This window comes from Aplidium turbinatum, chromosome 10 (assembly GCF_918807975.1).
Source record: "Aplidium turbinatum chromosome 10, kaAplTurb1.1, whole genome shotgun sequence".
Classification (NCBI taxonomy): domain Eukaryota; kingdom Metazoa; phylum Chordata; class Ascidiacea; order Aplousobranchia; family Polyclinidae; genus Aplidium; species Aplidium turbinatum.
The window spans coordinates 5,547,004-5,565,647 of NC_137481.1; the positions used below are offsets into that span (position 1 = coordinate 5,547,004).

The 18,644-nt window shown below is 39.0% G+C and overlaps 1 protein-coding gene across 1 annotated transcript in view; it reads left to right on the forward strand.

Moving 5' to 3' along the window:
* The first annotated feature begins 1,523 nt into the window (after positions 1-1,523).
* Positions 1,524-18,644, forward strand: part of LOC145778444 (uncharacterized) — a 35,617-nt gene continuing 18,496 nt past the window's right edge. Inside the window, exons 1-6 of the mRNA XM_082589922.1 lie at positions 1,524-1,567; positions 7,219-7,369; positions 7,643-7,813; positions 8,492-8,638; positions 9,532-10,155; positions 11,068-11,168. Of these exons, the coding sequence (XP_082446048.1) occupies positions 1,524-1,567; positions 7,219-7,369; positions 7,643-7,813; positions 8,492-8,638; positions 9,532-10,155; positions 11,068-11,168 (1,238 nt within the window). The remainder of the gene's footprint in view (positions 1,568-7,218; positions 7,370-7,642; positions 7,814-8,491; positions 8,639-9,531; positions 10,156-11,067; positions 11,169-18,644) is intronic.

Below are 18,644 nucleotides of genomic sequence, written 5' to 3' on the forward strand. Positions count from 1 at the left end.
TTACATGTCGTGTGAGTTTTTTCTTACTATATAAGAAAGGTTATTATTTAGTGAGAGCAACGCTAGAGTAGTTATTAAGGCTCACTTTGACGGTAAAGCCGTTGTTAGAAGCTCGATAGTTTGACAAACATTTTAGTTTTTACAATATGGCTGCCATGCAGGGAAGTTGGCCCATTTCGTGGGTGGGTACGTTGGCCAACTTGCCTTCATGAGGTATTATATAGAATGATAATGGACTAATTAATACGATGACTTATTTTTTCAAGATTGAAGCATCAAGTATCCAAAGTAAATAAATCGCGGCTTTACATCAGCAATCAATAACAATAATTCACTTCTTAACATCATTTTTATGCCACAGATTGCGACAACTTATTCCTAACCCAGATATTGTAATAATAGAATAATGGTAAGCAATTAGATCAAGAAAGCCAATCGCGAAAATATGTCTCAGCAGGTGTATGAAGAGGGCTAAAGATGTTGAGGAATAGTGTGAGTCAAAGAAAAATATGCAACCACTTCTCAAGCGACGGTCTAAAACGTACCCCGCTTCGGAGATACATTAAAAAATGTTCCGATATTGGTACCCATGCAAAATGGGGTTTGTACTGCAAACAAGGTCCTACGCCTACCTATCAGTATCGTTAGGAATATAAAAGCATGCCGTTTCAGCTAAATGATATTTGATACAGCCTTCATTATTTTCGAAAGTTTATTTGGTGTACTCATGCAAAAAACGTTTACTGAGGTAAAGTACTGCATTATAATAGTAGATTATATTATAAACCATACCGGTGCATGAATGCATACAATGTAAGTTACTGTATGTATGCCTGTAGGCTATAACACCAAGCAATAATTAGAAAGAAAGTAAAATTGAGGAGAAAGAGAGCTTTCCACTGTAGTATACCGAAAAATGGACACGTTAGCCACGTGGCCAACTTACCTTCCATGGTGGGCCAACTTACCTGCACAGGCGGCAAGATGGTCCATTTTATTTTTTTCGGAAAACTTGAAAAATTGCATACCTAAGAATGTTCGTTTGATGCAAGAATATGTCCACTTCTAGAGTGATAAATTCTCTACTCTTCAATAGCATTCGCTTTAACATATGTTTTGTTGTTAGCTCACAAATTCAATTTTATATTTTGCTGGGCCAACTTACCCGAGTCTCCCCTAGGAGTTATTTCGCGTAGGGACAGCGAGGTTTGGTTTAGATTAGCCGACTTTCTGTTTGAAAGTGTAATTGCAATAATAATCAACGCAATGCAGAAGGCTTAAAACATTGAAGAAGATCAAAATTGATCTCGAGAACTGGTGATTGACTTGAAGCTCTACGTTCGATAGACAAGCCGAGAACAACTCTGTGCAGTCTTGGAATGGCCTCCAATATTACGCCTTCGCATTTTATCACTTATCCAAGTGGAATGGGGCAACAACATGTGGAACCACTCCCTCAATTCACTTACGGAAATCTTCCGATACTATCACCCAGTGGACTAAAAAATCAAGGAACCGCAATCATGCAAGTTCCTGTGGTGCCCGTTGGTGGAGGCTATTACAACGAGTGAGTTGTTTTTTGTTATGTTTAGAAGTTAGATTGGTCGCTTGTTCATTTGACTCAAATTAAATCAAAAGATAAGAGCCTAAAATGTAGATATGCTGGCGAGAGTGACTACAATAGTCCACACACCCGTTCGACGTTGGCTTACATGCAAGAGTGGGAGTAGTTGGGTTGCGAAAGTAAGTCGACCCTTGTGTTCTGTCAGAAACAACTTAGGTTTGTGGTACCAAAGTAGAGCAAAATCCCAAAAGCGGAGTTTGCTGCTTCGTGCCACATATACAATGAATTCAGTACAGTATCCATACTTTAGGCTCTTCATTTTTTCATTAGTTTGACCGGACGTTCCACCCATTTTTTTCCTAATTTATTACTCTTTGAATTTTTATGAATGAAATCAGAAATCTGTGAAATTGCCGTTTTTTGGCAGTTGTGTATAAAATTAATATTTTCGTTTGTAGTCTGTAGCTTACTCAAACGAGCTTTGTGGCATATGTTACTCATCTTCAATGAAGTTGTTTACATAAAAATTTTGCAACATGTTTGAATTTCCTATAGTTTTCACTAAACGTGTTCTTTCTCACAATAGCAGCAAAAAGATCATGCTTTTACAACATGTAGTTGCAGCTTGCAGGATTGCTGCTTTTATATGGCAACGTTAGTTTAGTGTACGCTAACGCTAGAATAACTATTAAAAAGTGTTTGTTTGGTTTTGCGCCAGCAACAAACATATAAGAAAATGTGGTCTTTCTTTTACATTGATTCAACGTCTGCAAACGTGGTAGCAGAGAAAGTAGCAAATTGCCAAACATTGTGCAGACCGTGTTAAAATATCATAAAATTATTGACTAGGCCTACTACTACTCATTCTGACAAAACACAGCAACCAATTCCGCTTGTCCAAGGCTCGATCTAACAAGCAGTTTTATGAATATACTAGCTATTGATCGGATTGACACAATAAAACGGTCGATCATAATAAAAAACCGTACGCTTATAATACTATGACTCTTGAAATAGTACTTTCATTGCTTTTTAAGGCACGTTTAAGTTGATATAAATTCACTGACATTTATAATATGATGTCAATGAACTTAAAAGGAATTGTTTCACTGGTAAATGTATAGTGTTAACATTAATTAAAATCGTATTATTTTGACTGCATGATTACTTTCAGTCACTTTTGTTTTAAAGTCGTAGCAAAGATTAAAGAATTTGCTAAATAACCTTTTCCTGCAAACAATTTTAGTGACTTCAAAATATTGGACATCATTAAATTTCGTTGCATTTCTTAACATTTGTTTTAAGAACTCCCACAGACCAGTCTTTTTGTAGACTGACGTTGAATCAATGTAACAAAAAACTGTTTTGTGATGCTGAAACGCCATTTTTAGAAGTAGCTTCATTGAAAGAAAACTAGCAGCAGGAGCCTTCTCCTATTATGGCACATGAACATTTGAATAAACGCTCTGTAGCAGAAGGCCATGTGCAAGTAGTATTGACTGTAATCATTAGGGCCATTTAAAGTCATTAAAGTCATATTTTTTTCTATGCATTAGTAAGTCGTGAAATCAATTTTAACGCAAAAACCGCATCCCTATGAGGTATATTAAGAAAGTTATGAAGTCATATAAAGTCATATTTTCCTGGTTAGGTCATAAATCAGCTTTTTCAGTTATATAGTCATATTTTTGAGTTATAAAGTCATACCGTTGTATTCAACTGTATTCAACTGCCACAGCATTCAATGGGGTTATAACATCACTAACTCTGATGGGACAGCTTTGGAAGATTGGGCATCCCTCGTAGAGGCTCAACTTCTGCACGACCCAAAACAACCTGATAGTTTCCGCTCTGCCAGATGGGGTACCACATCTAACCCCGATTTGGCCTTTGTGAAGCTTGGCGGAATCCTCCCGCATCGCGCCGTACTGGAGAAATTCCCTCGGTCCCAACACCGACCCTCACTGATTGTCCCTTCTAACCCAATTCGACCAGTACCAACCAAATACATCCCAAGATGGAACTTTCGGAAAGCGGACTGGGAAAAGTACACCGACCTTGTAGAGCAGCAATGTAACCAGATTCCTGAAGCAAACACCGTAGGAGTGGACGCAGCATACAAAAAATTCTGTCAACACCTCATCAAGGCAGCCAAGCTATCCATCCCAAGGAGCTGCAGGAGAAATTTTATCCCAACCTGGGATAACGAATGTCAGCAAAAATATGATATTTTTATGTCATCCGAACCTGGCTTGGCAGCTGCGGCAGCCGCTACTGACTTAACAGACTGCATCAACAGGAAAAAAAGAGATAGATGGGAGGAATCCGTCGCTGGAATAGACTTCACCCACTCAAGTCGGAAAGCCTGGTCAACGCTCAACCGCCTCACAGGCAGGACCACGAAACCAAAGCCATGCCCTATAACGGCCAACTCCATAGCGAAACAACTTCTCGCAAATGGCCAATATCAAGGAGCTAATAAAGCGCATGCCAGAGCAGTGAAAAATGAAATCAACCAACTATGGAAGGTACCCAGCTCAAGCTGTTTCCTATCTACCTCTTTTAACATCTCTGAGTTAGACGCAGCCATCAAACACCTAAAAACTGGCAAATCACAAGGCCCAGACAAAATCCCACCAGAGCTAATTAAACATATTGGACCACTCGCAAGAGAGTGGCTGCGACAGTTCATGTCATTCTGCCTAAAGAAGTTGCTCCTCCCAAAGATCTGGAGGAAAGCTAACATCATAGCCATTAGAAAGCCCAACAAGCCAGCTGATAATCCTAAAAGTTACAGGCCCATTTCCCTGCTCTGTGTGCCATACAAGTTACTTGAGCGTCTCTTACTGAGCAGACTCGAACCAATCGTTGACCCAAAACTGCCAGAAGAACAAGCTGGATTCCGACGCGGCCGATGCACAACTGACCAGGTTGTCAAGCTTACTGATGACATCGAAAGTGGCTTTGAAGCCCGTGAGAAGGTGGGTGTTGTCCTAGTGGATCTTACAGCAGCCTATGACACTGTGTGGCACCGTGGTCTTACTATGAAACTATTACAACTCATTCCTGACCGACACATGGTTAAGTTTCTGGTAGAGACCATCTCGAACCGTACCTTCATACTGCATACCAACGAGGGAAAACCCAGCAGACCACGCCGCCTGAAAAATGGCGTCCCCCAAGGGTCAACACTATCGCCACTCCTATTTAATATCTATATAAGTGACCTCCCATGCACTACATCGCAACAGTATGGCTATGCGGATGATCTAGCTCTTCTATATGCTCACAGGAACTGGCATGAGGTGGAAAGAAAACTTGAAACTGACCTGAAACTGGTGGCTGACTATCTGGACAAGTGGAGGCTCAAACTGAATGCGTCGAAAACAACAATCTCTGCTTTCCATCTAAATAATCGGGAATCTCAGCGCCAACTGTCTGTCTCGCTAAAAGGAAATCCTTTACCATACACTGCAAACCCAACTTACCTTGGAGTAAAACTTGACCGGCAGTTGACCTACAGACCCCACATCGAGTCACTCCGTGCCAAGGTTACCTCGCGAAATAACCTCTTGAGAAGCCTAGCAGGAACAGGATGGGGAGCCCGAGCATCAACCTTGCGTACAAGTGCACTAGCCTTGGTCTACAGCTCAGCCGAATATGCCTCAGCTGTATGGAACCGCAGCAGACACACAAAAAAGATGGATGTGTGCATTAACGACACCTTGCGCATCATCACTGGCTGTCTCCGCCCCACACCTACTGCTTATCTGCCAACTTTGGCTGGCATTGCTCCTGCTCATGTCCGTAGGGAAGAAGCCTCTCACAAACTGGCTCTACATGCGAGACTCGATCCTCAACACCTTCTCTACAGTCACTCCCAAACAAATGGACCAGTCAGACCTCAACGCCTATCATCAAGGCGCCCATTCCATCGATATGCTACACAACTTGTGGATAAGAACTTCAGCTGCATGGAAACATGGACCCAAGAATGGAACGAGCTGCCACATATCCCTCCCCAGTTTTCAGTTATGCCAGCACTCTCCATCCCTCCTGGAGCAGACCTCTCAAGAAAGGCATGGGTCACATTGAACAGGATCAGATGTGACGTTGGCTGTACTGGAGCTAATTTGTTTAGGTGGGGGTTGCATAATTCGCCGATATGTGTCTGCGGAGCGGTAGAACAAACAATGCAACACATACTCCACGAATGTCCCATCTTACGACCCCCAAGTGGAATCACTGGTATTCGACAACTGGACCCAACTACCGTATCTTGGCTGCACGAGGAGGCATTGCCAATCTAAGCTACTGCAAGTCAAACGAGAGAAGAACCGTTGTATACTTTAAATAAAAAATACCAATTTAAGCGGTGAAGCAATTAAGCACTAAGAAAGTAAGGCAATTTCTGATTGAACGAAGGCAAACTGTAAGATTAGCCTACATAACACTTAGCCTACAGTCACAAACCTATATTTTATGAGGTCACACATTGAGGTCAACTTAATACTCAAAATGGAAAGTTGTACGTACACCATCAAAGAGGCCCATGCTGATCTAAATGCCCTTGATTTCGGAAAAGATCCGCTTGAGCTCAAAAATTACATTAAGAAGCGATTGGACAAAAACAATGTGAAACAAGTTATGGAGCTACAAAGACAAAACATTTCACCAGCGCTTTATGCAAAACTGCAGAAGTGTCAACCCACATCAGCGTCTGTGGAGCGCTCATTTTCCTTACTAAAGTCATTTTTACGTCCAAATCGTAACTTCAAAGACTCTAACATTCCACACTACATGAAACTGTACTACAACAGTGGTTTAAAATAAAAATGGATGTGTATTACTGTTATGTTGCGTATGTTTTACTCTTTAGTTCCGTGAGTGACGTTGTTCGCATGTAAAAATAAACGATTTTCACATAAACTCATATAAAGTCATATTTTCCAAAAAATAAAGTCATATTATTGATTTTTTAAGGTCATATAAAAATGGCCCTAGTAATCATCAGATATCACCACAACTTCATGGATTAATGTTGCTACAGCATGTATGTTACGCATACCGTAACAAAAACGGAAAGATTTCGCAACCCAGTACTCAATGCACTGACTAAAGATTTACATACCAGCAGGTTCCGATGGAATTGTTATTTCCTAGTTTATTTTAGTTAATTTAAAGTTGTTTATTTCCTAAAAGAATATAAAAACCTTACATTGAAATGGAAACTACGCTACCAAAGTTCATAGCTTAGCTTCGTGAAATGTGTGACGAGTGACGATGAATATCACTATTCAGGCCCACAGTTTCAGTTTCATTCAGTGATAATACATTTGGTTAAAGTTAAACAAACAAAGTTTCTTTCAAATCTGACCAGGAACGCCCAATACAGGAAATTGGTTTTGCTACCTGCCGAAGAGTAAATTAAACACAAGTTGCTTTTGGTTTGGCAAAACAAACGTATCCAACAAAGTTTTAACTATCAAAAAAGTTTCAACTTTGGGAACAATGTAGTGCATGTCTATTGCATAATTAAGTTATGTATTGCTAGCCTAACTGGTGCAACAAATAATTAATCGCAGCCAAATCTAGTCAGGCATCGTACCTTGTAAGGAAATGGCCTTTCCAAACTAAAGAAAATACATTTGCAGTGGTATGGAGGTCGTCTGGCACGGAGAATTCAGTCGTCTCTTCTGCACCTTTTACCCGCTACACGTTTGGTACATGTCCATCACTGATCAAGCACCTGGACATAAATGGAAATTCCACAGGGACAGTGCCAAAGTCCGTTTCTGTTGTCAGGTTTGTGAGAATAGTAGCATTGTGGATTTGTGGTCTTTCTTTTTGCAAGCCTCCATCTTTTCTTTCCATAAATAAAATTATCAGAACAATATGTCTGTTTCTTTAATTGCTAAATGGTAAGCTAAATGTGTTGTACTGTTATGTATTTTAAGTTTCCATACTCCTATTGAAGGTCATTTGAATGGAATTTTGAATGTTGGTTAGGTTAACTGGTTGAGTAGCCTACCCAAATGGGCAAAACGTATTAAACTGACTACTCGTTATAATACGCAGGATTGTGGCAATGGGTGGACCTCTATGAAAGGACGAGTGACTTTCTGGTTTTACTTAGACCATCAATACAATTCAGGCTTCGTACAATTCAAGCTTTACGGCCAGCAATGCAGGAAATGTAACTCAGGAAAGTTTGAATACGTCATGTGGTACCCGGAAGAGATATCGAAGGTAAATGTAAGATCTAGTCTGACTGATTGACGAAAGATACTTTGTAAAATGTAGCCTATAAGCAGAGGTGGGAAAAAAGTAGCGCCTCTCCCGCTACCGCTACTTTGGAAAAAGGTAGCGCCGCTACCGCTACTTTCACCAAAAAAGTAGCGGCGCTACAAAAGTAGCGCGCTATTGCCCACCTCTGCCTACAAGCTAACGGCCCAAGTTGTCTGTCCTTTAAGAGTGTAGCCTACTCGTTGTACCACCATTACCGGGCAACATGGTAAAACTTGGTTGGGAATCATTCGAGCTGGATGATGAAGCAAGTCACTGATAAGACCCTGCTTGACTAAACTAGCATGGGACAGCCTACTTCTATAACAATATTGGGCTGATACAATTGGGCTCTTAATTCCAACACATCATTGCAAATATGGTATTATAATATTGTAAAAATTTTTTTAGGGCTTTATTGCCTTGAGTTTATAAGCAAAATGTTTTTACCTGCCCATGTGGTACGGACTAAGAGCGAAAAACCTTGCAATTTTTGTATAGTTTATGCAAGGAGTGCTGGGCCTAACCAACTTCTGGCAAGTCTGTTGACTACTTTTCTATAACTTGCTTTTGTTGTTCTTTACGTTAGAGTTATGATCAACCTATTGAAGTTCTTGCTCTAACACATTTATGCTCATGCAGGTCATGTGCAATGTATACAACAAGATTGGGCAGACATTTTACGGTTTTCAACAGCCCAGAATTCGAATTGACAGACGCCCAGGGCGCCCAAGGAATCAGCACAATGCTGACCTATGCCAGGCATGCAAAGACGGCGAGTGTGATCGGGTATGGTTGGTGTTATGAGATATATTATAAGCATATATTAATTGTTTCATGTTTTTTTTCTAATAACTCTCTGAGCAACAGGGGTTGAATCTTTGAAATAACTGAAGTGATTATGCAATTGATTGAGTTTCGCTTTTAGCAGCATGATCGTTGCTTACTTCACAATGTAGATCTGTTTTAGCCTGATGCTGCGAGTTCGCTGTGGCAATATCGACTTGCACTAGCTTTCGCATCACAGTTCCCTAGTCGTGTGCTATGACGAATAGCACACGACTAGAGAACTGTGTTCCATAGCACACGACCAGGAAACTGTGTTCCGAAAGCTAGTGCAATTCGATATTACCACAGCGAACTCGCAGCATCAGGCTAAAACAGATCGTTAAAATCTACAGTACACTGTGAATCAAGTGGTTATGTTTTTCACATTTTACACTCATGTGTCTACCTACTGGGCTGTGCTTTTAGGCTATATCGCTGTGGCCTACTAGCCTCAATTGCACGCTTTAACGTTCGTTTTGTCGCTTTTACCTTTTCCCAGACCCTTGCTATGATATGGCAAGTTCTCTTTTAGAATTGAAGGTAGGAAATAGAAATAAAACATGAAACTAAAACTGACGTTTTCTGTTACAACAATAGCGCTGAAGAGCAATGTATATCTGCGATGGATAGGCCTACATGGCTATATAAAAACACAATATTGTTAGCCTATTTTACATGACATGTGTTTACATTTGCTGAAAGTTTAAACAATCAATATGTTTCAAGTAGTTTGAATAGATCAAACAAAAAGCATTTTTAGGAAAATCAAAGGACCTCGTGTTTGAATTTGAACCTATCATTCTTGATTGTCTAGTGGACGGAGTGACGTAGTTTTTTTTATTTTTTCGTTTCAGATACGATCAAACAAAACTTCGACCAGCTCTGCCATCCATGGCCAGTCACTTGCATCAGTGTCAAACAACACAACCTCTTGTCAAAATTCCACAACTCCGATAATCCCAGTTTCTTCAGTTCAAGATCGAACAGCTTCTGTAGACGAAACAAAAGATAACGTAAGAAGCACAAGTTTGCCTGAATCTAATATAAATTGCCTTCCGCTCTCTGAAGCTAAACCACCAGTTTATGATACTCCTATCAACACCATTCATATACCAACTCCAAGCACACGATCTAGTATGCAACAAATCATCACGTATTCTTTGATTGGTGGTCCCCCAATGACAGCACCTCTTGGAGGATCTTCCACACAGTTTGTAAGTGAAAGCTCTTTAGAACCTCCAGTTGCGCCTCAATATGTTTACCATCCCAACCCCATCATACACCAAACTGTTCCACTTCACCAACCTTCGATGCATCTATTACCGCGACATAAGCTAGTTTCACAAACAGAAGCAAAGCCTTTGCCACGAGATACCAGCATAGAAGGTTTGGCAAAAGCCATGGAAACCATTCAAGTTTTGGACAAGTCTAATTCGTGCCGAACAAACCAAGCGAACGTTACAGAGGAAAGTGAAGTTGTCAGTTCTTCTAATGATTAAGCAAAAGAAATAATTTCCACAGACAATTCACTCCGGTCTTGTTTTTAAATGAAATACCAGTGCAAACTGGTTTAAACTTGCCTGTTTTATGAAGAGACTGACTTTCATTTACCACCAAGCCAAGCAATCTCTTACTGCATTTGCAAGCAGCCTATTTTTGAAGCCATAGCCTGCCCAAGTGCCTTGGTGAGAAAGCGTTGGACAAAAACTTGTTAAATTAAGTATTGCTCATTATGGCAACATTGCCACTGTTTGATTTAACTAAACTTGGAAATTGGAATATGTAAAAGCATTGCCATGTGACCGTATAACTTCCATTTATCAATCTAACTGCACATAACGTTTCTCTTTCTGTAGGCTACAGTTGTATCATGTGAGGCCTTATTATCTGTTAGTTGTCGAATCAATCCTGTTTTAGTTCCAAAGAAAATGCTCAAATTGTGGTGTAGCGTGTGATGAACTGCGGATCTCACAAAGAGTTGGACTGGTTCGTTTTCAACTGGCCGTTGCCCTTTTGCAGTGATCAAAAGTAACGTTTGGCTGGTTAGTACAATGTTTGCGGCAGGCAATATCGGCAGCTCACTGTACAAACGATGGCTATTGGAGAAGGCTGTTGTCATACAACAGCGCTCGCCGACAGAAAAAAGCAAGTTCATCTTCTGGTCTTTTCAGCACCGCTTTGTGATTTTCATTTAACTTTTTTACCTCTAGTAAAACTGGTAGGCTATATAAAAAACGGTGTGGAAATCAAAACTTGTTAAAAAATGTTGTTCAAATGTGTAAACTGGTTGTTTTGTTTTGAAGCAGCGTTAGCTTCTGCTTTTGGTGTAGTTAACATAGCGTTGCTGCAACGTAAAAAGATTGTCGTTTGTTCAATCACAATATGCATAGGAAGCAACAAAGATTGAGTGGATTCAAATAGCATCGAAAACTACTCATCTTGGAATTCCCTTTGAGGTTTCTACCAACCTTGCTGTCAGTGTCATGGCATTGTGTGTTTGTGATTCATAACCGCTTTCTATTTCTTTTCGCGTTGCTTTAAAAGCATTAACATTGCAATCGAAACTGAAAATGAAATATGCAAGTCAATATGTGATGTACAATTTTCTTGATGCGATACCGCAGACAATCTTTTTCTGATGTATTTTCACAAAGCTGTATACATCGAAAACCATTCCGGTAATGACCCGTGAAGAATTTTGTAACCTCTGGCATGCCTATAACGACAACTCCTGACACACTCAGGTCGGTAGATTGGTGTCGAACTCTCTCAAGCTGCTGTGCACGCTGCTCTGCTTACAACTACAATCGACAAACTTAGAAATTTTAGACAACTTCTGTGGCATCGATGGACTTTTGTAGAATATTTAGCTTATTATTTATTTACTTTCTGTTTTTGTTGTTATATAACAAAGATTGTTTGCAAACCTTTTCTTTTTACTGTTTCCGAATACTTCAATAGTGTCATGCTGTTATACTTTACTTGATATGTACATACATGATTGCAATATGCTCTTTGTGTAGTTATAGAATATAGATATTGCATACGATTTGAAAGAATACTTTTCCGCTACAGATTTTTTTGCTGTGAGGTCATTCTTTATCAAATTACCTAGAATTTTATATTTTGTGTCACCGTTGTTTACAGCTTTTGATAATGATTGTCAAAAAAGCAGCAATACCCCACGATTCACAGTGTAGGTTAAAATCTCAGCAACCAAGTCACAGATTCTAACCCCATTCATAACATAAATGTGATGATTCAGCACCGAGCAAGTACCTTAAGAAATTAAGAACACGTCTCTCACCCTTAATGGTACGAGCACACCTGCGTAAAAACCCTTAAGTTATGCCATCAAGGTAACTCTTTAACTATATGTGGGTTTTTTTTATGGGTTGCTTGCTTGCAACCTATCTTTGTTCAGTTTATGACAAACATCGGAGTCTGCTTGTGTTGTTTACTGTCTAAATAAATTTGTAAATAATAACATTGCCTTTTGTGCATAACGAAATTTTGTGCTTTAAGTGGCCAATTTTTAAAAATTGACATGAAATTTATGGCCTTTAAAAGTAGATCTGTTTCAATGGAATTAAGGTACTGATAGCCTACATGAGTAAAATTCTGGCTGATTAAATCACCACATAGTGAAAATCCAAATATAAAACAATAAATGAGAAGAAACAAGCTGAACGCTTTTGCTTCTATTGAGTTTTTATGAAGAAACATGGAAGAAATATAAATACATAATAATAAAAGTAACTGCTAAAAAAATAATTCTGTTATTTTCAAAATACTACCGGTACTACAATAGTATAACAGTATAGGAACAGTATTGTTAAACCATAAACAGACATAAACAGACAACGGTTTAAAAGAGTTACCTCTCTACCCAAATTGTAGTATTGTTAAAGGTGCTGCATTAGTAGAATCGCCATTCTCAGCCAGCAAATTAATCCGTTTTACCTTTACTACTGCAAACGTTTGGGATGGTGCTGCCGTGAGATGGCGCGACGGATAAGGCGTTCGCTTTCTAATCTAGTTCGACTCCTAGCTTCAGCTAGTTGTTGAAAAACACCACCCACCTCTACCCAGTATATAATAAATTGGTTGGGCATAGTTGCAGAAGGAAAGGCGGCTGAGACAAGCGAACTGGCCACCCTACTCTTGTTAGTGCCAACGGCTTGATATAATGAGAACCTTATTTTCTCATCCCACGATGCTTGGATCAATTATGGGACTCACCATTACCTTATTGCAAACGTTAGCTAATCAATGTAAAGTAGAACAGATTTTCTCAGTAGATTAATACTTTTTGTTTTTCAAGTTCTGAGTTCAGTTTGAGTTTAAGAGCGTTTCTTTTTGAACCTACGTTCGCGTTCGGCAACTAAGATCGAGTTCTTTAAATTTAAGTTTGCAGTTCTCACGTTACAGCATAGTTCCAACATGAACTAGCTGGCGGTATCCAACTAGTTGGCGGTATCCAAACTAGTGTTTAAACTTTTCATGCTTCAAAAATTCTTGTGTAGTTTCAAAGGTTAATATAAATTCAGCCTCTTTGTTTTTGGACAATCAAACTTTACAATGATATCTTTCAGTAGCAGTTGGAAGATTCTGCCTGAATTGCTGCCTCACAAGCATGAAGAGCTAGATACAACTATTCGTTGGGGACAATTTCATTTTGACTCCAACAGTCATAAACCGAATTCTTATTTTAACAATTTTTTATTGTTTACACTACATTGCATACCATTATGGCTTATCAACAAATAGAAGCTTTTTGTTGTTGCAGCAAGCAGGGGCGCCGGAAGCGGGGGGCGGCCGCCCCCCTGCCCTCAATGTTTTTGCAGATGGAGGGGCAGTGGGGGAAAAGGTGCCCTTTTAAATTCATGTAAGCTACTGCACATTTTGCAATATAACAGTTTCTGATATTCGCTTTTAGCCTAATTATAATCATTTATTTTTGCCTCAAAATAATACATGCGGCACAAAATTTTGCAACACAGTACAGGCCTTAAAACTCGTTCTTTTTTAGGCAGCCATCGTGGCCTACCGGGAGCTCCTTCTCGGCGGCCAAATCTGCATGCTTGGAGGCCAAAATACTAAATAAAAATAACGATAGCTCAAGTAAATAAAATTAAACTTGAAACAATGCTAAAATGATCACTTAGCGTTGTTGAAGTCTGGGCCTGGGCGACGTCCTACAATAGAATCGTTGCACCACGCAATAACTGCTTTATCGGAATTGTAATCCAATACAGCGGGACCATCTAACGACACTCGCATATGAGTGTCTCCAATGTGGCTAATTTTAAAGAAGTTCGCCACTCCCCTAGAATTCTCTTTAGCAACGAAAAATAACGTTCGACATGTGTTGACGAAGACGGCTAGGTAATAAAATAAGTATTTCAATGATGTGAAGGACATTCCTAAAAGAAGCATAATTTTTGCAAAATATGATCAAAAAATGTTTTCCCCTTGGATGTCAACTAACCTAGCTCTAACTAACCTAGTTCTTCTTTTTAATGTCCAACAACATCAAATCGACATAAAAACGACAATATTGCCAGCCGATGTAAATTAGCACTTCGGATTAAGACTTTGTTAAAATAAGCGTCGGGAATTACAAACAAGACTTACAGCGCTGGTGATCGCAGATGGATATGTTCCATCAATAACAAATATTCCTGCACAATGCAACAGTGGCGATTATGACGCGCTGACCTAATATTGCGTCACTCTTTGATACTACAAATTTTCGACAGTTAATCCACAATCATTCTATTGCGAAATTAAAGAATTGGCTAGAAGAGACCGGAGGCCAAACTTGGCCGGCTGAGGAGGTAGCACCGGCGGTCATTCAAGCACTACTTAGCGGCCATGGCCGCAGGCTGCTTTAAGGCTTGACAGTAGGTGACATCATTATAACATAGCATGATGCCCTTCTTTGTATACCGGACACTTGTAGGCTATCATTACTCAATACATAGTGAGCTGATAGATTAGCATTGTCGCTATATCTTATCTTACAACTTGAAAAAAAACTTGGCCTTTTAGTAAACAAAAGTGCTCTTTTTTCGTAATCTTGCCCCCCCAGTCAAAAATCGTTCCGGCGCCCCTGGCAGCAAGCAGTTTAATGCTGTATATGTTTAAAACATGAATTGCTCCCCGACCAAGTGTTGCGTCATTAAAATACGCTATCAGCCAAAATCGTTTTATCGAAAGCTCTCTAACGCCCACTAATAGATGCAAGTTTAACTTCGATAAACGGCCACGAAGTTGGAACAATTGATAACTTGTCTTCCCTTCCACTCAACCTAAATTTCCAAGCAGCAGAAGTAAGATACAATGCGACAAAAATAAAACTTATATAAAAAAAAAATAAAGTACAATTTTTTTTTATCGACTTTTGCAAATAATTTTTATGTTTTAAAACTTTCGATATTCTTCGATTTAATTTTTTCGAACTACTTAACAAAGAAAGGTGATGTATGTGTAATAAAAAAAACTTTGTTAAATTGAAAGCGAACCTACTAGTGCAACGCTATTGTAAATTACTGTTCCATTGTAGAACAAAAAAATAACACGCAAGCAATTTTTCTTTGTTTCGATTGACATCAGTAGGTCACAATGAACATTGGAGATGATATTCAACTTCCTACTAACCTAGATGTCTGAACACGTGAAAACCTTATCTCTCTTCAACTAACAAGTGAATAGGACGAAGACCTACAAACACTTTTTCACTACATATCACAACACAACGCGACCTTCACCCTAATTTCTTAGTAAGCAAAGGTTGTTATCTCCCTTGTGGACATAATTTGAATGATAAGCCACTCGTAATCCTAATGCCTTCTAGTTATTTTATGTTAATTCTTATTTAACGAACTGCGTTTTCAGAAGGTTATCTTGCATCAATATTGGCGTACCTAGTTGGCACTGGTGGTTGTGAATAATTTTATTCTTAGACCAAATTTTATATTCCGAAATAGAATACTGCAGCAGCTGGCCTGTGCTTGAAAGAAACACGCAAGACAACTTTGTGGGAAAAAAAAAGTAGCCTAAACTAAGTTAAATTTTTGAAAGGTCTTTTAGCATTATGAGAAATTATTAAATTTAAGAAACTCCAAGAAGTTCTGATTGGAGGTTATGACTTATGACAAAAGTTGTCCGAGATGTAGGCGACTGAGAAAAAATGATAAAAAAATGTTCTAATAGGCTAAAGCGAGTGAAGGTTTTTCCAAGCTATCTTTCTTATTGTCAAATGCTTCTGTTACGCTGTGGTGAAAGGATAAATACATTTTCATAAAATTAAAATTTTATCCCATGAAGCACGCCTGATTATTTGGAATAAAAAGAACATTAGTACTTTTGCCAGGTTAAAATACAGCCTAAACTTTGACCAAAATTTAATGACATGTGATAGAGTTAGCCTCACTTACAGAGTAGGCTAAGTATTGAAATTCGGTAACGGTGCTGGAAGTATATCACGTCTTTTCACTCTTTCGGTTATCGTTTATCAATATGTTCCTGTCAAAGCATCAGGTTATCTTCTATTTCAACAACAAGCTGCACAACTGGCGTGGTTAGCAAATGCAAATTTGAAGGCCAGATTGTGATGATTGAGAAAAGTGGAAAATGACCAGTAGGCTAAATCGTGCGAACAGTGTTAAGCCTGACGATAGTAGCCTAAGTATCTAGATCAGTGCTCTTCAACCTTTTTGTCCGTGGTACACCTTTTTTCAATTTTTAATAACTTCGTATACCTCACAAATAGCGATGTTTAATTGTGCACAGAAAGCAAAAAAAAACTAATAATTAATTAATTGTTTGTTAAAGTGATTATAGTAGTCTTGAACTGGGCACAAGAAACTACGCATGCAAAAGTGCAAAAAACGTCAAAATTGAAGTTGATTTATTGGCTAGCTTGTTGTTGCATTGTTTCGGCAAGTTGGACATAACGTGGTGTTAGCTCTTTCTCTATTCCTCCCCGCAGAATCAATGTCAAATATCGAGTTTCGTTTGTTTGACTTGATCTCAGCAAGACTGGAAAATCCTTCTTCACACAAATAAGTGGTAGGCATCTGCACCAAGACATCAATGGCTTTTTGCGCGAGATTTTTGTATTCGGGAAATTCAAGAAGAGAAACCCAACATTCTGCTTCCAGACATTGGTCGTTATCTTCAGGAAAATACGTAGTCAAATTGTCGGCAAGTAATTTCAGGTGACCAACAATAAGGGCAGACAAGTTATCTTCAGTAGAAACGTCCTCAAACTCCTAGCTAGACTCTTTCATGTATTGACTTACCGGTAATACAGGAAAGTCATTGAAGTTCCTCGACAAAGCATTCTATTTCCAGAGTGCAATTTTCATCTTCAGCGCATTGATCTTGCTAGTTGACCAAAATATATCACCCCCTCTTCCTTGAAGTCTGATGTTCACTTGGTTCAAACGATCAAAAATCTAAGCCAAGTATGCCAATTTTGCAATCCAGAATATTTCACGAAACTTGGAAGCCCTTGGGTCTCCGTGTTCAGTGTAAAATGCCCTTAATTGTTCGCGAAGTTCAAACACACGAGAAAGAACTTTCCCTTGCGATAGCCACCGTACCTCTGTTGTGACTTCCACTATCACAGATCTAAGCTGTATACCCTTCGTATACCCTTCTCCAGCTGTATACCCTAGTTTTGATCTGGTATACACTTGGGTATACAGTATACCCGGTTGAAGAGCACTGATCTAGATAATGGAGGCGTAGTTTAGACAGCTTTTGTATTTTGATTACATTTATTTTTTTTCTGCTTTATAGGCTAGGGACCACGATTAAAACTAACAAGAATCGCGAATAGGCCACTTGTTGTTTGGTAAACCGCATTTGGAAACCAAACAATTCGATCACGTCTTTGGTTTAAAACTGTTATATTTGCGCCAAAGACATGGCCCATGGAATTCTTTTGACAAGTTTGCTTCCTTGGCGCATACGTTTTAGTTCCTCCATTAATCACCACTAGTTCTTCTTTGCTAAGCTGGTAGTATCAAGTTAACCTTTCCGAGGAGAATTATGAAAATCAAGGGATGTTAGATCTTGAGAATGGGAAACTAGATCCGTTGTTGATTTATCCGCCACTCTAAAAGAGCTAAGTTTTTTAACGTTTTGTTTACAAAACATTGTAGGCTACTTTTTATGGCTTATACTGTACAAGAGGAGTGAAGTTGGTTTTTAAGTAATTTAATTTTTTTTTTTTTTTTTGAAAAGAAACTTGTAACGAGGTGCAGGAAATGTCAAATTGGCAAATGACTGTTCTGATGTTGCAGGAAACGCGACGCTGCGGCTGTAATGTAATGCCCCTATCAAAATCTTAGACTTGTACAATGTACAGGTATATGATAAACATGAATTGCGTTACTTTATTCTGGTGGAGTCCACAAGATGATAGCTTTCCCGTTGGGGTAGAACACCATTTTTAGGAATTTCAATGTTCCTGAGTGTTTGTCTAAGCCGACACTTTATGATATCTATTTTTAAGCTTATGATACCAGAACGGTACAAGGTCTACATTTTTGTCGACGCATAAAATGAAGCAATTGCAAATGTGTAAATACATTACAGCATTGAAAAGAGGGTGCAGTTTGCTGCATTTCATATAACTTTATGATTTTGTCAATAGCAACCAACATAACTGAGCAAGTATTGTTAGAAACTGTCACCCAAGAAATGCAACATTACTGAACAGTGAACACAAACAACACACCGCGTATTAGTTCAGAGTCAGCGGATTTACAGAGCAAACCAGTGGTCAGTTAAAGAATCAAAAATCCCAGACGGCAAATCAGCTGTTATTTACAATGATTTAACGTCTGCAGAAGTTGAAAGCTAATTTGTCAATCTAGCAACTAACAAGGGTGAAGTAAATTACATGCAACACAAGCAAGAAATTCAAACTTTACGCTTACCACGAAAAATA